Source organism: Leucoraja erinacea, chromosome 16 (genome assembly GCF_028641065.1).
Source record: "Leucoraja erinacea ecotype New England chromosome 16, Leri_hhj_1, whole genome shotgun sequence".
Classification (NCBI taxonomy): Eukaryota; Metazoa; Chordata; class Chondrichthyes; order Rajiformes; family Rajidae; genus Leucoraja; species Leucoraja erinaceus.
The window spans coordinates 25,491,723-25,514,103 of record NC_073392.1 but is presented as its reverse complement, the minus strand read 5'-3'; the positions used below and the strand labels follow the sequence as shown (position 1 = coordinate 25,514,103).

Genomic DNA, 22,381 nt, shown 5'->3' with positions numbered 1-22,381 from the left:
CTCCAATGAAATGGGTGCAAAAATAAAAAGTTTCAGAACTCAAAACAAGTCCCTACCTCACCTATCCACATTCTCCAGAGATGCTACCTGACCTCCAGCACTTTTCTTTTTGTGTAAACCAGCACCTGCAATTCCTTGTTTCTAAAAACATCTCACAGTATCTGGGCACATGTGACAATAATAAACCTAAAACTCATAATTGATGAAGAGCAGCACGTTTAAACAAACGGCCTCATGAATCGTGTATTTTTAAAAATAGTTTGCAAAGTGGGAGAGGTGGCCAAATCCAACATATCCCCGAGAAATAAATTCCAAAGAATATTTATCCAGACTAAATTGCCCTCTCCACATCAAAACCAAGCAGAATGCAAGGGAGCCAAGACTGATCGTTTGGCCCTGGGTGGAAAGCTGTAAACTCTTCCTCGTTTTTTTTTCCACAGTCCCTGAAATAAATGGCGTGGCGCCTTTGGTAGGAAGGGTGACTTACATTGTGTAGTTTGAAGTAGAGGCCACAGGCGTTACACACCGGGTCGCCGTTGGCATTCCTCCGCCATAAAGTTGTGGTTGTGGTCTGACAGTTAGCACATGATGTTCCCGCTCTCCGGGCTGCTGACTAGGTAGAATAAAAAGGTGGAGATTTAGTTGGAACTTGGCCACTATGGGAGGCGGGAGGGGCTTTACACAAAATATTTCACTCAGCCTTGACCCACCGACCTGGCGCTCTGACCCCACTTCAATCCGAAGAATGCTCCTGAAATCGGGACCGGGAGTTTTGCTGCGGGGACTCGAGTCCGCAGTGACATCGTTCGCGAACACAAACCAACACTGTTCTGCCGTTGTCTCGGTGATAAAAAATGGGATGATAGATTGTTCCCAATTCTCAGGGGTGGGAGGTGGGAATTGTAAAGAGCGGCGAATGAGAGAGGTCAACAAATTGCAAAAAAAATCTCAAGGTGACTGTTTACCCGGGACCAAGGTGTGTGTGGCCCTGGGAGCCGGACGCTTTAAAAGGGGGGCGAAAAATGCGGTCAAAATCCAAGCCGCGTTTCTCGCAAGTTTAACATTCGTTTTTTTAAAAGGGCAAGGAAAAGAGTAACAGCTTTTATTTTTTAGATGCGATCCCCCCCCCCCCCCCCCCCCCCCCCATAAATGCAACCCCGTGATGGTTTGGTAGTTAACATCAACACCAGCCGTTTTCAGAAGATGTTGGACTTTGTATACCCCCCCCCCCCCCCCCCTCCAATTTCGACACTAAAATATACATCATTTGTGCGCGGACTATATTGCAGACACTCCATGTATGCGTGACTCTACAAACATATCCCATTTAGACAGTCTCATTTTTCTCCCTCGCTGTTTAGGACTGGGATTTTTGGACAAAACTGCTCTCTATAGAAACGAGCGCCTGGTTCTCGCTGCCCACTGCATGCAAGTGCGCAGTTCCTTATCTGTAACGAACAGATATCCGGCTGTCGGTATTTATAAAGGCTATTTAAAACCACCCAAACGAAAGTGCAGAATATCGCCGAATACCACAAAAGAAAACAGTTTTTCTTTTCTTTTAACAAAATATATATCCACACACATTGAGGGCGCTGGATAAATGCAGGCACTGTGCGTTTAACACTGAAAGAAAACAAACAGCTCACAACAACATTATTAAATGAATTCCGTTTTTGGTTTCACCTTCCTGGATTAAATGTCTGCCGTTCATTAACAAACGCCGACAAAAATACTAGAGATTGCTCTCTTATTTCTATTATTCCCGTGGGACTTAACATTTACCCTCTGCTTCATTAATTAGCACCGAATTCTATTTTTAAAAGAATAAAAATGAGTCGCTGCCTTCGAACCCGCGCCAGCTACATCGAGGAGGGGGAATTGTTTAAAAAATATATATATTTTAATTGATCGGTGGTTGGCGGTACATAGACTAAAGCTACTTACATCGGTAGATATAAATACTATGTAACATTTGTATAAGAGAGACACAACAATGCTGGGGTTGTAATATACCCAACACATTTTTCTCTATTTGTCATCACTGTGGGACAAGTTTCAGGTTGAAATGTATAAAACGCGTCAGCGGTCTGTTTTTGTAATCATGTTGTCTCTGGTGTGCATTTTAATTTTACAAAATGCCACCACAGTGCCCACGTTCAAATTCAAATACACACACACACACGCGCGCGTACACGGGCATGTGCATACATTGACGCACACACACATACATGAATACATAGCTCGTAGGTATACAAAACACATGCTCAAATATGCAGACATGTGTATATTAATTATAAACTCGTGTACACAACGCACACACAGCTGCGTATCTCTGCGGGTGTATTTGAATTTGAACGTGTACTTTGGCGCTTTTGCAACTATGATCAAAACCAGTATCAGAGACAACATGTTATCAAAACAGGGCTGCATGTTGTTGCCTTTTACACATTTACACATGGATGGACATAACACACACGGTTTGCTCACAACATTTCTGCACTGGCACCTCACATTTCATCCACTCTCTCTGTCTCACACACACACACCCTCTTTCTCACACTCTCACACACACTCTCACTCGCACACTCACCCACACACATACACATACACGCCCCATTATCTCAAATCCCACAAATACATCATTTCACTGGGCCCGATAGAAATCGCCAGCCCTCAGGTCGCGACCATCGGTGAAACATACCAATCTTCTCTTGGGTTTAATGAGGGGTCTGTTCTGGCCATTCATCTTATGGTAAAGACCACAGGCGTTGCACAGGTAATGTCCCGTCCCATCTCTCCTCCAGAGCGGAGTGGAGGTGGCGCCACAATTAACGCACTCCCGGCCCTCTGAAACCGGACAGACATGGAGAATAAGCGACGAAATGGACATTCTGACTGTACATAAAATATCGGAGCAATTACAAAGCGCGAGATATCGGGAACCAGTGCGTTAGTTTGCTGCTTTATTTGGAGGGGGGTGAATTATGCCGCCTATAACCTACATAATAATGAACAATAAACTACAAATTCCTGTAAAAACGACCCTCGACAAACAGGAACCAATTCTCGCACTCTTGGTTCCTGCTCTCCCGACCATAAAACTCAGCGTATCAATCCCTACATTGACTTAATTTTTCCCTTATAAATTCTACCTCGCCATTTGAGTTCGGGGGCAACCTTTGGGGTCGCGAAAAAAAGAATGTTTAGGCAATGAGGGAGTGAGTAATATAGGCGGCGATTGGTGACATTCCCATAAAAACAGGCATCTATTTAACACGGGGACGTTAGCCGCTCTGGGAGGGTCACTTCTTGTGAATCACTTTTGTTAAAATGATTACAATATTTCGCCGGATTAATCTGCACTCCCCCCCCCCCCCTTGCAACTAATCTGAAATTGTTCGGGGCAGATTAATGACTGACATAGTGGTGACCCAAAACAACACTGTACATGTCCCGTCTACTGGCCCTAACCCTGAACAAAACACGATTCGGTTAAACGCTGCGGGAACCAACGCAATGAGTATGTTATGGGAACAGAACCTGATCCAGCATTGAAGTCGCACAATCCCTTCACCGACCCAATATTACGTGTAGTTTACATAACAAGGTTCAGTTCTGTGTGGAATTATATCTTAGAGGTTGGCCGGCGCTGGACATACACAACTGTTCTCAATTCTACTCCTTGTTAGAAGCTTTGAGGGTTTTTTTTTTTAACATAATGTAGTCGAATTAAAATAATTAAATTTCATAATAAATTATTGGTATTGGCTTATTATTGTCACGTGTGCCGAGATATAGTGAAACGCTTTTGTTTGCATGCTATCTATCCAGTCACATCATGTTATTTGATTTAACTTCCCAATCTCACCAAACTTTACCCAATGCTCTCAAGTCAAGCAGGAAATGTTTTTTAAATTTAAAGGGTTTTTGTTTGGGTATTTTTTTCCAGCTCAACTCGCGACTGTCAAGATGTGTCTTGCTGATTTGGGACTGAATTTAATTAACCACTCTGTTCCTCGCTACATGGACCAGTGTATGAACGAGAAAGTGAAGTGAAATTAGATCTTTTTGCACAGCGCGTTGTGAACGCCCATCAGAGAACGCGCAGTCACAATTAGATGGACTGCGCTGATAATTCAACGTTAACGCCTGTTGTATACAAGCAACAAGAGTAAAAACAGTCCCCCCCCCCCCCCCCCCCCCCCCGACAATAACACAACTTCGCTTATTCTCTAATGTGTTCATGGATTAAAACATCATTAAAACGATTTAATGCATAAGTTACTATTTAGCAGTCATTTGCAACATTCAGTAAACGCGGTCTTGTGAAAAAAATCAATCAAGAAAACATATTTTTTCGACACATTTACTAGAATTGTGTGGGCTCTCGAGTTGGGGGGAACCTGCTGCCAACGACGCGAGTCGGTGGATATTGTATCGTTTAAAAGTGTGCCCTGTGAGGGAAGTGTGTTTTTTTCCGGGGTTCACGCAACCAGGTTGGGAAGGAGAGGGGAAGTCAGGCTTGTGACTCCGGCAGGGATCAGGGCTGCTAAGATCGGCGCTGCCGGGTATAGTAACAGGGCGACCCGAGCAAGACGCAAGAACAGTGGTGAGAGATGGGGTCGGTGGGGCATTCACTTTACTCACTCCTCCGCTGTTTAACATCTTGCCCTCGGCAAACATCCCCTCGAGTCTATATGTTCTGTGCCGCGCAAGCGAGGATTTTAAGGGCCGGGAACCGCCATAACAGAGCGATTATTTCTCAAAATTAATTAATCCTTGTATTAACTTTTGAGGGGCACTTTTCAAAACAAGATACATGCTACATTTATTAAACTACATCCCATTTTGCTTGTTTCCCAATAAGCCATTCTTCAAACATAAAATATAGCGAATGGTCTTCGGTTTAAACCAGCATCGACAGTTGCTTTTCTACACAATACAGCAAATGTATTTTTTCGGAGAGAGTGGCTCTGTTTGGGCTCATTCGCCTGCACAACTTTCCAAGTTGACGCTAAACAATCGGTTTTAAGGAAAACCATTTAATTTCCAGCAATTTCAAAATTAAAAAAAAGGGTTTATTACTAGCTGGGATTTGGAAAGATGTGTGTATGTTTGTGTGTGTGTGTGTGTGTGTGTGAGAGAGAGAGAGAGAGAGAGAGAGAGAGAGAGAGAGAGAGAGAGAGACATAGATATTAAATGGTGACAGTGAGGATGGATATTTGAAACGAAGTTTATTTTAAGATATAATTTGATTTAATGTTTTTATTTAATTTTAATTTAAAATGCTTACCGGCACATGAGCGTGTTTTGCTCCTGGATTTAGGTGTGAAATTAGAGGAGGCGCCTGCCAGGAGCCCGTTATGATGGAAGAGACTGTTGCTGCATTCATGAACACCGTGTACATATGAAGGGTAAGTAGGGATAGGGTGGTGGGTGGAAGTCGCGCTGGTTCCGAGCGATGGCATAGAACTTCTAGAACATTCCAGTTTCATACTCTCTGCCAAAGATACATGATACTTAATGGATTCCTTATCATCTTGCCGACCTGCTGCATTTGCCGCCGCCGCTGCCGCCGCCGCCGAGCTGGACGGAGACACCGAATTGTGACCACCCAGATCCGGAGACACGTCCTTGGGTGGAGTGGGTGGGAAGGTGAAGAGGTGGTGCGGACTGGGGTGTCCGGCCGCTGCTGCTGCCGCCGCTGCCGCCGCCGAGAGACTCGAGGCCGAGGTGCCACCGGAGTAGACGCTGAGGCCGCTCGGGCCGGCCGGGTGGAGTGGCCCTTTGGAGAAGGGGCTGACTGCCCAGGCCGCGGCGTTGTGGTGGTGGTGGTGGTGGTGATGAGCCGAGAGAGCTTTGCCGCTATCAAGCCACGAGATGGTTGGGCTGTGCAGAAGATGCGGCCCGCAAACTTGTCCTCCCGACAGGCGCGCTGCAAATAATTTGTGAGACATTCTTTTTTTTAATAACACGTAGCCAGCCGAGAACAAAATAAAAAGGGGAGAGGAAGGTTGGAGGGGCGAGTAAATAAATATTCCCTTCCTTTCCCATAACAAAACGACCGAAAACAAAGTGAACTAACTTTCCAACCGGGGAGGGGGAGGCAGAGAGAGGCCGAGAGAGAGGGTGAGGGGTCTCTCTCCTCTACCCTCTCACACTGCGATATCCTGCATTAATAACTAGATTAAAAAGCTACGTTTTGATTTCATTTCCGGGAAGTAGTGTGTTTTTTCGACTTTTTTTTCGGCAAAAAAAGGGGCGAGGGAGGGAGGGAGGGGAAGGGTGGAGGGGTTGACAAAATCCGTCCACGTTTCTTCCCTTTTCAAAAAATAACATTAAAAAAAAAACGCAATCGATAAAGAGGAAGTGGACAGTTTCGTGTAGCTGTTACAAGTCGCGCTGTCGCCTTCGGACGCGGTGCATCCTCGGTGTTAAAAAGAGGGAGAGGGGGCAGAGACAGAAATGTAGAGGGAGAAATGTAGAGGGAGAGAGGGGGGAGAAAGGAAGGGGGAAATGGGAGAGGGAGGAAGGGAGAGGGAGTGAGAGAGGAAGGGATGAGAGAGAGGGGAATGGGGAAAGGAAGATAGATGGAGAATGTTAGAGAGGGAGAGAGAGGGTGGGGGTAGAGATTCGGAGAGGGAGCAACAAAAAGCGAGAACGAGGAGAGAGTGGGGAGAGGGGAGACGGAGAGGGTATAGGTGGCCGCACTCACCGTGAGCCTGGCGGTAGGAGACGGTGGCGCGGGCGTGCGGGGAGCTGCTGTAATACGGCGAGACCGGGTTGCCCTGACCATCCAGATGGTTGAAGAACACGTCGACTTCATCGGGCGGCAGGAGCTGCGCGGGTTCCATGTAGTTGTGGGACAGGCTGGGGTGGTGACTGTCCGGGTGCTGCCCATTCAACACGGCGTGGTGAGAAACCCAACGCGCCTGGTCCGTGGCGATTTCCATGGAGGGGCCTGGAATTTCTTCCCCAAAAGCGGTCAGCGTTACGCCGGCACAAACCGAACTTCCCTCTTGTCCCGCGAGTGCCCCACAGAAGATTGTCCCGCCGTAGACGGTCTACACCTGTAAAACGCCGCCGGTTAATAGTTGACGTTAAATTCTGAAGCCACAATTGAGCAGGAGGACAGAAGAGACAGAACTAATCTGCATTCAATAAGTTCGAAGGAACAATGTACATATTTAAAATATGGATTACTTACAAGTTTCATTAAAAAAAATAGTTGATCGCACTCAACTCCCGGCTTGTAGCAGAGATAAGACGTCACCTATGACTAGTTTTTAAACAGATGAGTTCCATTTATTTTGAACTCAAACAGGAGGGGAGGGAGCGAGGGGAGGGAGCGAGGGGGGTGTAGGTCGCGGGTGGCGGTGAAATGCAAAGCCTCAGTGACTTTTCGTATTACTGAAACTATGGCATGTCTCCGGTGGCGCCAGTTAGCTCAACGCTGTTCAACAGACATGAAACGCGCGACGCTATCACTAATAACTGCGAGCGGCCAATGGGAGCGCCGTCGCCGAGACTTCAGCCCCACAATACCATTGGTTCTCTGCCTCCAGACACAAAAAACACACAATAAACGTATTTACAACTCGTTCATTTAACAAATCTCCCACTCGCCCCGTTAGAGAAAAAAACACATTCAAATTTGCTGCAAATTTGCAGGTAATGAAATCAGATTTCTTAAAAAACATTTTTGAGGCAATTCACTTAAAGGACTCGAGGCCGGGACAATGGTGTTTATGTTGTGGCTCTCCCTCCCCTCCTTCCCCCTTCCCTTCCCTTCCCACGTCTAAATAAACCCCCTTGATTGGAAAGGGCGAACCGTCCTGTTGGAAAAAAAAATAGCACGTTAATGATTTATAGATTTTGCAATATGTGGCTGGGAGGTTTAGTTTGATTGTTTGCTGTCCGCGTTTATTCCAAATTATATTTCACAGGTTGGATGGAGCAATCATACTTTTGGTTAGTCTTTGGCCCCGAGTTTCACAGCTGTGTTGTGGGCCTGGGTAATTTGTGCCGGGTACTGGGGGGCATTCGGACGTAACCCCCCCCCCCCCCAACTCGCGTACAAGAGTCGCAGTCCCAGCCACACTGACGCCTGGCCATTGACGTCACCTATCTTGCCAAAATTAACCAGGAAATGAAGTTCTCTTTTTCCCAACTTCCCCCCTCCTTCTCTTCCACCTCGACACGTCCCACCCACCCCCCCCCCCCCCCCCCCCCCCCCCCCTCCTTTTCCAAAAAGAAAAAAACATCAGATCCATAGAGGAAAAAAAGGAGCGCTGTTTAAACAAGGTCCCCACGTTGTAATTCGTCGATGTCTTGTTTGAAGGAAGAGTTGAAACATGAATAGACAGCGATGTATCCACACGCGTCCGGTTGTATCCCCGGCGAAGGTTTATCCTGAACTACAACCCGTGCACTTACTAAATGGACAGTGGTGACACTGGAAAATATGAGCCTTCTTGCAAAATAAAATGATTACAAATGCACCGTCCGATGGTGTTTCGTGGACGGAGCGGAGGAAGGAGCGAGCTCCCGCCGGCAACAGACCCCTAGACGGGGAAAAAAGGGTCTGAAGAAGGGTCCCGACCTGAAATGTCTTCGGTCTATCAGGGGACAGATGCTGCCCGCCCGACCCGCTGAGTTCATCCTATACTTTGTGTTTTGAACAGTGACGGAAAATGTTATTCTTGTTGTTATTCTTGTCCGACGCGCTGGTCTTAAGTCTAACTACACGGGGAGCTGTTCATTCAGTTAGTTTTCCCCCAGAAGGTTTGATTCGGCGAGGGAGTTAAATAGTGTGTAATACTCACTGCTCCGTCCGTTACACCTGGTGAAGCCAATATAATCCACACATTGTCTTAATCGCGTTTTAAATGGCGGGTGGGTTTGGGTTTTAAGAGGGTCGTTAATTTTGTTGAGCACTGAACATTATTAGTTATACAACACGGGCTGGCAAATGACCCTTGGGTCCCAGTAGATATCTCTTTAGAAAGGACAAGAAAATCAAATGTGTGTTTGAAAATATGACCAAACCGCATTAAAATTCATTGACATACAATGTTCTGGAGTTTGGTGTTTGTTACTTTAACCGGGTTTCTTCTGTTCCTTCCGAGTGAAGGAGTTCCGAGTGATGATGGAGTGAGTGGAATCCGGAGGAGCCGGGTCTTGGTCGGTGAGAAACAGAGATTACATGTTCCCGGCGGCCGAAAGAGTCGCCGTGAACACCGGGAACTGTGGGGAATCGGAGATCCCCAGCTGGCGACTTGGTGGCAGGCAGGAACACTTCAGCTTAAGCCCGTGCATAGGTAAGGAAGAGAGGAATTGCTAGTTGTCGTGTGGACAAGAGAGAGGAAAAAAGGTGAGATTCAAGAACTGGCGATGGACTGAACACAGCCGACATTTCTGCTGTCGGGTCCATTTAAACAACTCCACCGCCATCACGTGTGAGCACTCTGGCAGATCGAAACACTTAGAATGGGGAAAAAAATAACTAAAATACATTTCCAATTAACCTTCAGCACATCCTACAAGTGGTGCAGCAACGGGCAGGTCGGGAGAAAGAGAGAGAGAGAGAGGGAGAGGTAACTCGCTGATTAAACTACAACATGAACTCGTGTATTAGACACAAAATGCTGGAGTAACTCAGCGGGACTAATAATAATTATTATTATATATTTTATTGTCATTGCACGTCAGTGCAACGAGATTTAGTGTGCAGCTTCCAACCGATGTAAAAGAACAGTAACATAAATAAATAAGCTGTGTGACGTGACCATCCGAGGGAGACAGTCCAGGGGGGATGCGGGACACTCAGCAGGGCCGGTTCAGAGCCGCTATAGCTCTGGGAATAAAGCTGTTTCTGAGTCTGGAGGTTCGGGCGTAGAAGGCCTTATAACGTCTGCCGGAGGGAAGTAGTTCGAACAGTCCGTTACAAGGGCGTGAGGAGTCTTTATGGATGCTGACGGCCTTCCTGAGGCACCGTGTGTGGTAGATGCCCTCCAAGGCTGGTAGCTGTGTCCCAATGATCCTCTGCGCTCTGTGGACGACGCGCTGAAGAGATGACTAGCAACATCTCTGGAGAGAAGGAATGAATGGGTGACGTTTCGGGTCGAGACCCTTCTTCAATATATGTATATGTATAAGAAGGAACTGCAGGTGCTGGAAAATCGAAGGTACACAAAAAAAGCTGGAGAAACTCAGCGGGTACAGCAGCATCTATGGAGCGAAGGAGCCGCCCGAAACGTTGCCTATCTCCTTCGTTCCATAGATGCTGCTGCACCCGCTGAGTTTCTCCAGCTTTTTATTGTGTCCCTATGTTTATGTATATATTCGCGATGAATAAAATCTTAAAATTCATCGCGAATTTCTGGTGCGAAGGTTAAAGCAACAAATTCACTGGTGATCCCGGGAACAGTTCCGCGTCAATCGTCGCAAGGGAAAATGTCCTCTCTAAATGCAGCCGGCATCAGCAGAAGACTCCCGATACGCGGTCTAATTAGTGACCCTATGCCCTGCCCCTGTCCCCACGCCACCCATCCTCGCCTACAAACCTAACGCAATCGCCCCGATTTCATCCACGTTGCTGTGAGTTCATTTCACACAGAGGACCCCGCGCCGGGGAACAGCGGATTGATTCCCTGGATTTAATTTCAAGTCAGTTTCACGGGAATTTCTGCCAAAGTGCGTTTATTTATTTTTAAAGGGGAAAAAATCGGTGCAAAGAAAAATCTAACAGCAGAGCGGGCGTGGGATGAAAAGGGGGTGTCTTTTAAATAAGCGCCCGTGGGGCAGAGAGAAGACCACGGGGTGAAAGCGTTTATACACTTTCAGACCCGATAACCTCGCCGTGACCTCCAAGCGCTTGTAGGAAAAAAAGCATGAGGTTTATTTCTCTAACTTTCTCCACTCCCCCGCCCTCCCCCCCCCCCCACCCCCCCCCCCCCCCCCCACCCCCCCCCCACCCCCCCCCCCCCCCCTCACCCCCCCCCTCTCCCCCACCCCCCTCCCTCTCTCCCCACCCCCCTCTCCCTCACCCCACCTCTTGTCCTTAACCCAACGCCAAAATGTCTAAGGTTTGCTTTTTCTTAACCCCCATTTCCTGACCAGGGAACCCTCCCCCCAAGTCGCTTGCCCCCCCCCCCCCCCCCTCTCTCTCTCTCCTCTCTCTCTCTCCCTCCCCTCCCTCCTCCCTCCCTCTCCCTCTCTCCACTAACACATCCACCCGTTTCACCCACACTGCTTACCCTGTCCCCCGGGAGATATTTACCGCGAAACCGGGTTTAATTCCCGAATCTGTCCGCCGTTGACAGCGAACTAAACATGTCCTTCCCACCTTGGTCCCCGTGTCTCATCCTCAAACAACCTCATTCGGGCAAGGCGCAGGCGATTATGTACATTCGCGCTAAATTTAATCCATGACAATCTAAACCAGAACATTACTTTCCCGCGTTTAATTGAACAGAAATTAATACATTACTGTTGCAAAGCAAAGCGAACCGCTGGGAATCTGACTGCTCCTTCTGGGAATTCTCTTTTAAGATTTAATGTGATGATTTAATTTAAAATTTCCTACTTTGCAGCGAGTTTCAGAGGGAGGATAACGTGCGAGGTTTCTGAAGGGTTTAAAAGTCATATGTTCTGGGTATAGGAATTGGAGGAATTTCGCGATCGAGAGCTTAAACTAGTCAAGTTACGTTCGGATAGAGATGGGTGGCGTTTTTAAATTCCCTAAACTCGATTTCACAAAATTAGTCTGAAGAAGGGCCCGACCAGAAACGTCCCCTATCTATCCCATGTTCTCCAGAGATGCTGCCTGACCCGCTGAGTTACTCCAGCACTTTTGACAAACATCGCCGTCAACAACTTTGAAAACCTGATCTGTTAACAAGTAACAAGGTTATTTTGGTATTTAAGACCCTTTGGGTTATTAACGATGGTATTTATCAATGCCGTTCCCAATGATCAAAATTGTCGAATACAATGTCAATTTTAATCCGGAAATTTGATTTAGCCAGCGGCGTAAATCAGTCATTATTGCAATTCCTCCCGGCACACGTGCATCTCATATTTGTTGTATTCACTAAGCCTGTATTTTGTCATTCGATAATATTTGAGATATTTATCCTGTTGCCCACTATTGCAAAATGTAGAATATTTGGGAATCATTATTTACAATAATAAAGAGAACGGCGATTCTGTATTGGAGTTTTGAACTTTACAAACACGAGTCGGGGTGTAATTATAAGATACTTACAGACTGAACCTATCTCAATCTTCGGATCGACCCGCAGCCCATACTAAATGGGGTTAAGATGTCGCCCTCTCTCCACTCCGTCTTCTCAGCAATTGCCGTTCAAATGGCAGAGAACCAGGGAGTCTCCTTCGCGACACTAACAACAACGTGACTGGCCCTTTGTGCGGACGCGACGAGAGCCGGGCTGGTGCGGTTGTCACAAGCGACTGCGGCCGAGATGCTGGAGTTCAGACAAACGGCTCCGCCCAGTGGGCCCGTGTGTTTAATGGTTCGAGCCCCCCCAGCGCCGCTGCGGCTCCCAGCACTGGCTGGCCAATGAGCTGACGATTCAGGTAACCAAAATTGAGACACGTAGGAGTCTTCTCAAAATCACCTCTTCCGGGTTAGGATGCAATCCGAAACACACACACACACACACACACACTCTTCAGGTAAAAGGGCACACAGGATTCTTAGTGCCCCACTGATCCAATGCATTGCAAAATAATCGATCAGCACAATATATCAATCTGTTGTGCACATTACATAGCGCATTCTTCAAATTAGTTCAAAACGCACGCAATATTATACGGATTGTATAAAGCCCCGTACACAATGTTCACCACTCAACCAATCATACGGCCGACCCGCTGATTTACTCCAGCACTTTGTATCTTTCTTTTGTAAACCAGTATATGCAGTTTTTTGTTTCTACAATCTAAAACTCAAATGCCCGATATACAAGGTACATGTATAGCACGTTATATATGCCGTCCACTAATATAACGCGGACAGCGAGCTACAGAAGTCACCCCAATGCCATATAATACCCGTTACTATACGGGTACATCGCGTGCACTTACAGGGAAAGACAGTTGGCTTATCGGGTCCACAAATATAAATGATCAGAATACCTTAAAGTATGTGCGCGCAGCCAAATCAGTAAACAGGGAATTATTTACACACAATAGCAGCCGATGTAATAACGCGTGTAATTTACATCTGACAACGTTTGACAATAATACTGTCCCGCTTTAAATACATTCAAGGTGCTGCGTGGATTATTTCTACGAAATGATATTATTTGGGAACGGGTTACGGATCACAAACCCGCGCCTAGACTGCAACGGCTTGTAGGGCGGCCGGAGAGAGAAGGTGAACTTTCATGAGACTAGATTGAGCGTTATTGTGAGCCGTGGATTGCTTCTAGTGTGACCTTTGCTGTCCTCACATTAATTAAATAAAACCTCGTCAGATATGTCTAATGTGGATGGAGGGGACACGAGAATATCATATTGGCGATCCGATGTTATAACAGCCCAGGAAAACACTGGGAAAGGAGGGGGGTTAATCGGTTTATTCATACATGACACCCAAGACATTTTTTTCCAGAGATGTATTGTGTATCAATAAATTAATTACGTTGTTTGCCTTTAATTTTAAAACACTGTATACAATCACCCGGTTGTATCACACGGCCTCGTTTATATCGTCCTCATGTGTTTTAGTATTGGCTATATTTTCACATCAGCATCTATACTTTTCCAAAGTTTGGTGCGAATACATATTGTAGAGGGTTTGTGCCGTTATCTCTCTCTGCTCGTTTTCCCAATTCACCACTTCTTCAAAAGTGAACCCCATTCCGTGGCTTCTCTTTTGTGATTTAATGTGGACATTTCCATCCCTTTTTAAACATTCATTGCAGGGACTTGTTTAATAGGATGCGAGGGGATGGGGAGGGGGGGACGTGCAAGATTTTTAAGGGGATTTAAAAAACTGGAGTTTCTAGGAGCCAGGAATCGAAGCAGTTTCCGAATCCGGAGTATAAGTATAGCTTGTGCGAGGGCAGAGTTATGTGGCGTTTCCTTGTAGATATTAATTCATTGAGCGACCACGGCGCGAATATTGCAGCTACCTCAGATTATAAACTCCGCGACCTCGTTGGTTTTGACCTGATCTTGTTCCAGACAACACCTATTACATTTTATGTTTACATTTCCAGTTACCTGTTTATCAGCGCTCCTGAGACAGTATCCATTCCCTTTCTAAAACGCTCCCCCCTAGAAAACCTTACATTTAAACGGAAGAGAATGGAAACATGCAAATACTAAAGTAAACACCACAAACCGGTATTAATCCCGAGCTAAAGCTGCCCGCGCTCCCCTACTGATGTTGTGTGTGTGTTTTGGACAGCCCCTGACTATGAATCTCTTACCACCCACAACACAGAGAGTGGAGACCGGTGCTGAGGACTCGCCGGCCAGCCCTGGCTCTACATCTCCCGAACCACTGATTTCTTTGATTGAGAAGCTACGTTTTTGGCTTTTGTTTTGACAATCGCCAGCGAGCTTACATATTAAAAAGAAAGAAAAAACACCCCGGGATCAGATTGCAACAAAAGCTTGTTCATTTGCAACCGCTTGCGAGAAAGGAGTTAAATAAACGATGTTTGCTTAAAATGCAAAGCTGTTTAAATCTCGGGCACGGGACTGGGACTCAAACCAGGCAGGTGCAAGGCTCAGACTCCAAGCCCAGCGAAAGACTGGAGTAACATCCATATATCTGGTGCTTTTTTTTTCTTTAATAAAGCCTCTCTTTCCCTCTGCCCTGTAACATCGGGCGGAGAAAGATTAAAACTCCGGGTTTTTTTAAATTGTAAATTAAGATCTTGGTAGAGTGCCTTGAATTTAAACCTTCAAATCCACTCAACCAGACAAATTGGCTGTGTTTGGAGTTGCATCTGAATTATTTCCAGTAAATTTGAATTTTAAAAAACAGATTAGAGGTAAATAAACCTACAGCACCAACCCAGAATCTCAAAACACGGCGGCATAAACCTCAGAGAACCCCTCACAAGCGGCGATAGAAACTGTCTCTCCGCTGTGAATCTCTTTACTGAGACACACACATATACACACACACACACACGTACACACACACGTACACACACACAGACACGCACACACGTACACACACACACACATACGTACACACACAGACACACACACATGCACATGCACACACACATGCACACATACACATATACACACACACACACGTACACGCACACGTACACACACACACAGACACACACACGTACACACACACGTACACACACAGACACACACATACATGCACACACACACGTACACACACACACATGCACATGCATACACACACACACACACACACACACACACACACGTACACACACACACGCACACACACACACACACACACACACACACACATACACACACACACACATATACACACACACACACACACACACACACATCTCACGGTGGACAAAATCCTCCTAATTCTGGACGAAAAAATCTGTTCAATGCACTCCTTACATTTTGCAAAAGGGAAATTCAAAATACGATGAATACGATGTGTTAATACAACGCACAAAGTGAAGCGATCTATATAGCACGGCCCATGTGTTAAAACGTAAAAAAACTTACAAACAAATGGTTAGTGTCTATTTCTCTTTTGAAATGCTCATGTTTTTTACGTTTTAGTTTCTGGGAGTTTAGTTACAGAGGGAGATGATAGTGGACAGAAATGATACATTTAACACATTTTATAACACTTCAGCTATTAAAACAGACCGAACAACACTCAGAAAGAAAAACACGAAATTAATATTTCAGTAGAAAGGAATAAAATAATATTGTGTAGGAAAGTACTGCAGATGCTGGTTTAAATCGAAGGTCGACACGAAATGCTGTAGTAACTCAGCAGGACAGGCAGCATCTCTGGAGAGAAGGAATGGGCGACGTTTCGAGTCAGATATTCTTCTTCAGATATTGTTATGTCTTTTCTTTACTTTTGTATTTCTATTTATTTTCGTGGCATTTTATTAGTATGGAGTCTCGTAGCGTTTAATACTAATATTAATACGACATGTTTATATTCCGTTTATACGAGTTGTATTATGTATTGTACGTTAAAATGTGTAAACGCTACGCTCTGTGAAGGTAATTGTGCATGATGTATATAATCTTTTATTTCTAGGGCTTTGGTGATTTAAAATCTGACTCTGCCCCTGGCGAGGAATCTATGACCTCCAAGTTTTAACTCTAGGCCGCCATTATCACGAATTATCAGACTCTGGATTAGAATTAAGATCCATCCCGACCCCTCAACACCGGCGGCAACTCAAGCTCGAGTCGACCCAGAGGATGGGCAGCCAGAGCGAACCTTCCATCCCGACCCTGACAGACGTGGGAGGGTGAGGGGGGGGGGGGGGGGGGGGGGGGGAGAGAGGGCTCGTGTGTCCGTGCCTGTCCCGATCGGTGTGTGTGTGTGAGAGAGAAAAAGTGAGAGAGGCCATGTGTTTCTCTGTACATTTATGAGACAGTTTGAGAGTGCGTTTATGTGCTTGGTTGTCTTGTGTGAGGGTGTGAGAAAGAGAGTGCGTGGCTGTTTATGTTTGTTTCTATGTATGTGTGACGGGTTGGGAGTGTGTTTCTGTGTTTGTTTGTGTGTGTGTATGTGTGTGTGTGTGAGAGAGTGTGTGTGTGTCTGGCTGTGTGTGTGTGTGTGTGTGTGTGTGTGTGTGTGTGTGTGTGTGTGTGTGTGTGTGTGTGTGTGTGTGTGTGTGTGTGTGTGTGTGAGAGTGTGTGTGTGTGTGTGTGTCTGTGTGTGTGTGTGTGTGTGTGTGTGTGTGTGTGTGTGTGTGTGTGTGTGTGTGTCTGTCTGCGTGTGTGTGTGTGTCTGTGTGTAAGTGAGTGTATGGTTGTTTATGTGTGTGTGTGTGTATGTCTGTGTGTGTGTGTGTGTGTGTGAGTGAGAGTATGTGTTGTGTATGTGTGTGTGTGTGTCTGTCTGTGTGTGTGTGTCTGCGTGTGTGTGTCTGTGTGTGTGTGTGTGTGAGTATGTTGTTGTATGTGTGTGTGTGTCTGTCTGTGTGTGTGTGTGTCTGCGTGTGTGTGTCTGTGTGTGTGTGTGTGTGTGTGTGTGTTTATGTGTGTGTGTGTGTGTGTGTGTGTGTGTGTGTGTGTGTGTGTGTGTGTGTGTGTGTGTGTGTGTCTGTGTGTGTGTGTGTGTGTGTGTGTGTGTGTGTGTCTGTGTGTGTGCGTGAGTGGTCATTTATGTTTGTTTCTCTGTGTGGCTGTGTTTGTGTGTATCTATGTGTTTGTGTAAGAAAGAGCGTTGCTCGTTATGTGTTAGTTACTGTATGTGTATAATATAAACTGTCTGTGAGTATGCATTTTGGCCGTGTGTGTGTGTGTGTGTGTGTGTGTGTGTGTGTAGCTCGCTCCCCCCCCCCCCCCCCCCCCCCCCCCGCCTATCCCACTATATTTGCCACATTGATCCCATTTAATTTATCCATCCCATTGTCTCTCTTTCAGCCCCTCTTTGCCTCCCTGTACCTTTCCCTTTGTATCTCCCACTCTGTGTCTCTATCTATGTATCGCTCATCGACTCTCTCCTCTCTCTCTCTCTCTCTCTCTCTCTCTCTCTCTGTCTTTCTCTTTCATCCACGTCCGCACCCACCCCGTCTCTCACTGAAACGCAGTCAGTTGTAACGGCTGCTTTTGATGGGAGCAGGAACCGCGAGAGTGCCCTCGAAGACTGACAATTTCTGCCGAGGCGCTCACGCAAACTCTGGCAATAACTCGGGACTCCTGTACACAGGGTCTCCCCCCCCCCCCCCCCCCCCCCCCCCCCCCCCCCCCCTCCCACCTCTCTCTCTCTCTCTCTCTCTCTCTCTCTCTCTCTCTCTCTCTCTCTCTCTCTCTCTCTCTCTCTCTCACTCTCTCTCTCTCTCTCTCTCTCTCTCTCTCTCTCTCTCTCTCTCTCTCTCTCTCTCTCTCTCTCCTCTCTCTCTCTCTCACTCTCTCTCTCTCTCTCTCTCTCTCTCTCTCTCTCTCTCTCTCTCTCTCCCACCTCTCTCTCTCTCTCTCTCTCTCTCTCTCTCTCTCACTCCCGGTACCTTATTCAACCATGGGATTTATTCAGTCGTTAAAGAACTGAACCCGTGCCCGGCCTGCACTCTGCGTCCCTCGTCGGCTCCCTCTCAACTGACATTCCCTAATTTACAAAATATTAAAAGTCTGTGCCCGAGAGGGTCGCGCCGACCGTTCAAAAATCACCGCCACACCAAATGAAAACGCACATTCGGGTTAGAACACCAGTAAGTAAACAAATACAACTAAACTGTGGCCAGACCTCAAACTCCGTGCAAACGTGTACACAAATACACGTGTACACGACCCTCCGTACTACTAATAGCCACGCTGTGTTCACATGAACACGAGTTATACCCGCACATCCATGTACCCATTTACACGTGAGCGCTCTCCCCATCCCTGCCCCAAAACTGTCACCAGCTAAAATTGTTTTATATACAATTATTTGCAGCTAATAGGCCATATATCCTCAAACTCTGTACACAAGTTGATTGTGATTCACACACACACACACACACTCACACACACATATACGCACGCACACACACACGGACACACACATATATATGTATATGTATATGTATATGTATATATATATATATATGTGCGCGTGTGCGTGTCTGTTTGTGTGTATGTATATTCAGGTATATATATATATTGGAAGGAACTGCAGATGCTGGTTTAAACCGAAGGTAGACACAAAATGCTGGAGTAACTCAGCGGAACAGGCAGCATCTCGAGAGAAGGAATGGGTGACGTTTCGACTCGAGACCCTTCTTCAGACTGGTTAGGGACATATATATATATATATATATATATATATATACATACACGTCCGTGTGTGTGTGTATGTATTATACACACAAAATGTATAGGTAACCTAATACACCGCAGTTATATTATTTATACATAAACCACATTTATTACATCTCTACCAGTTTTACTATCTATTAACTCACACGTGGCTAAAATTTCGTTCCGTTTAAATGTACATTCAGAGCGCCGTAGCTTCAGAATTTGTTCCAATGTAGGCTAAACGGGTTTTTCTTATTGAGCGAGAGAGGCGAGGGCTGGCTTGTCCGATCTCTGCGGTTGTCCGATTATTCAGGCTAACTGGGAAGTTTACACAGATATTTGTATCCGAGGTGTTTCAACGGAAATTAAAAGCTAAAGACAGGCAGGGGGGGGGGGGGGGGGGGGGGGGGGGGGGGGGGGGGAATACTCCGTGTAAAAGAGTTATCGTGCAAAATGTGATTTAAAAAAATATATTATAACGGTATTAACATCAGAGAAAAACAGAATCATAAAATAAATGTTAATCGTAGATCAAGGAGTGGAATTAGTTATAAACCACCCTCTTTGTAACGCTATAATTCTTGCCTGCTTCAGACCTCGATTATAGACTGCTCCTTGATGTTTGGGTGATTAGAGTTATCAGTAACTCGCAGTCACAAACCCGTCGCCCGGAGAACAGGAGTTTAATTAATCTTAAATCTGGAAAGGTAAGATGAAATCATCTCTGGTGATTAATACGGCCCGGTAGAGAAAGGAATTATAATACACGGACGCGCCAAATCCTCGACAAATCTTAGATCCTGCTCTTGGATTTCCAATTGGTATGATTTATAGATATTTGATAGTGCGCGATGGCTTATAATTTATATTTTAAAACACCTTAACGTCTGATTATTGCTGACAATATTTCTATCGAGATCAGAGCGCTGTGTCAAAATAAACAAACAAAATAATGTGGTTTATAACCCAAAATATTATGTTTTAAAATAATTGCCATTGACGGGGTGTCTTTAATTTTCAGAGATAATATCTCCGATTTAGACCCACTAGGCATTGCAAACACTGAGACTGTTATGGTTTTATGGTGGACCATCGATGATCAGTTTACCCTTCTTCCCAATCGCTTCCACAATCGGCCTGATTTAAATCCCCTGGTCATTACCCCGTGTAACAACACGTTGTGATTTCTGGTCACCTGTCTGTCGAAGGCATAAAATGGTTTGTTTTTAACTGTAACTATATTGGCAACACCAATCATTCTGGATTTACACAGAGCAGCCAGTTTTCGTTTTTTTTCTTCAAAAACTAAGACACAGGAAATTTATGAAGCTAGATTTATATATATTTATAAACACGCAGCACCCTTTTTAACCCGGAGCTTATTTTCATTCCCTGGAAACTAATCTTTTCCTTGAGAGAGAGAATGGGCAGCATAAGCAGACGACATCTTATCTCCGCTTCTCAATGAAGTCGGATGGAAACAGCTGATCACTCTGCGCTCAAAAGTAAATTGACTGTAATCTGATGGGAAGGGGGGGGGGGGGGGGGGGGGGGGGGTGGCGGGAGGGGAGGAATAATAAACGTCTTCTTATCTCGCTCCACCAGATAATCAAGTGCTCAGTTCGCCAGTCTTGTGTCTCTCGGGGTAGCACGCGAGTCGCAATGAATCCTCCCCAAAGCATCGCCCGCCACTGAAACGCCACAGGTAACCCCCGGCCGCCCCCCTTGTTCAAGATTTAAACCAAATTCCCGCAGAGAATAAACCCAGGAATACATTTTTGAACCAGAAATTCGTTCCAGGAGCCCAGCTACATCATTTACATCGTTTTTAAACCCAATCCTCCCTCAAAAAGTAAAGTTAAAAAAAACAAATATGAATTACTTCGTCTAATAAAGTCTGATTAAACAGTTAGTAGTGAGATGATTAAGAAAGAACTGCAGATGCTGGTAAAATCGAATGATTTCTTTTCTCTCTCGCTGCGCCCACCTTTTTTAATATATTTTTTCGAGTTTCACTTTATTCGGGAGAGGCGTCGGATAAATGGGAAGGCTAGTTTAACATATTTAAATTAAATTCCACAGAGTCCCCCTCCTGCGCGGGTTAGGGTTTTTAGGTGATCGACTGGACGATACATACTTGCAGTGACATCTTTTAACTCTCTTTCTCTCGCAGTCAGTTTTCCCAGCGACCACTGTCGTTCGCTGTAAATTCGTCTCCAAGTTGATCATGAGAATCAGACTGCTGAATAGAGTTACATTCTACCATTCTCCCCACCCCACCACCTCCCTCCCGTCTCCCCACTATCACCCTCCCAATCTCAATTTCTCTCGCATTCGCATCGCCCCCTCTAAAGACAAATTTACGGCCACATTATGTACGCCTTATGGACGGTGAAAGTATATACATGTAGACCAATGGAACTGCAGGTGCTGGTTTAAAAATATTATTAATCAAATAGTCAATTAAACCAATTGATCGTTGCGACGACATAATCCAAATAATTGATCGCGACCACATTTAGGTACTTGGCCTTGAAATTATCAGCTATAATTAAGTGTATATTATGATAAATAATAGTTAAATATTACTCACACAATGCGTTCGCGTTCAGATCTCTGCAGCCTCGCTAGTTGGTGATTTAAGCTAAAACCAGGTGAGATTCGATAGCGAAAAGCACTTTAAAATAAATCGATATCTGTGTGAGAGGGGGGGTGGGGGGCGAAGGAGGGAGGGCGAGAGTTTGCGAATTATACACAGCCAGTTTTCCAAAGAGATACCTTACATTAGGCGCTGCCGCTGCGGGTACATTCACACCGTCACTCGTTACTCTGGCAAGCGCAGGAATTATGGGTTTAGTTTAAACCCACGAGTCTATTTTACCCCGAGTTCCACCCTCTGGGCATTTGTATCCTTCGTGCCATTATATACGACATCTATATGTCCCCAATAAAGTTCAACTCGGAGGTTTTAAAATAATAAATATTTTACTTTTGATTTCCTGCTTTGATTTTTTTTTTAACACAAAGGCACAAATGATTTAAACCTCTGAATCAGAAATACGGTGAATCGGGGGGGGGGGGGGGGGGGGGGGGGGGGGGGGGGGGGGGGCTAATCCATCCCTGGGTCCTGATCTATATATGGTCACCGCTAGCAACAACTGCCTGCCGTTTCTATCCACCCCATCATCCTCAACGGTTAATTAATTCGTCTTTCTTCTAAAGGTCAGCGCAATGTCATTTCAACGGTATACATAATATATCGGAGAGCAAGGTGTTTCCCTGGGCAAAGGCAGATCAACATCAATGGCCACGCGTCCTGGGAGCGGACGGAAGATCATTCAGGAGAGAGAATTTGTTGATATCCCAGACCGTGATGGGTCTCTGGAATCCTCCACTCCAAGAGCCCCAGACA

General features: G+C 45.7%; 1 protein-coding gene across 4 annotated transcripts in view; it reads right to left on the bottom strand.

The window, feature by feature from the left end:
* Positions 1 to 21,682, bottom strand: part of gata2b (GATA binding protein 2b) — a 30,487-nt gene extending 8,805 nt beyond the window's left edge. The window contains exons 1-5 of one of the 4 annotated variants that reach the window (XM_055647959.1): positions 21,563 to 21,682; positions 6,719 to 7,073; positions 5,297 to 5,938; positions 2,705 to 2,850; positions 488 to 613 (exon numbers count right to left, since the gene is read on the bottom strand). In XM_055647959.1, the coding sequence (XP_055503934.1) occupies positions 488 to 613; positions 2,705 to 2,850; positions 5,297 to 5,938; positions 6,719 to 6,956 (1,152 nt within the window). In that variant the 5' untranslated portion in view covers positions 6,957 to 7,073; positions 21,563 to 21,682. Of the gene's footprint in view, positions 1 to 487; positions 614 to 2,704; positions 2,851 to 5,296; positions 5,939 to 6,718; positions 7,074 to 7,210; positions 7,599 to 12,271; positions 12,556 to 21,562 lie in introns of those variants that run through there. The other 3 variants (XM_055647957.1, XM_055647960.1, XM_055647958.1) reach the window with 3 other exon arrangements.
* Positions 21,683 to 22,381: the final 699 nt, after the last annotated feature.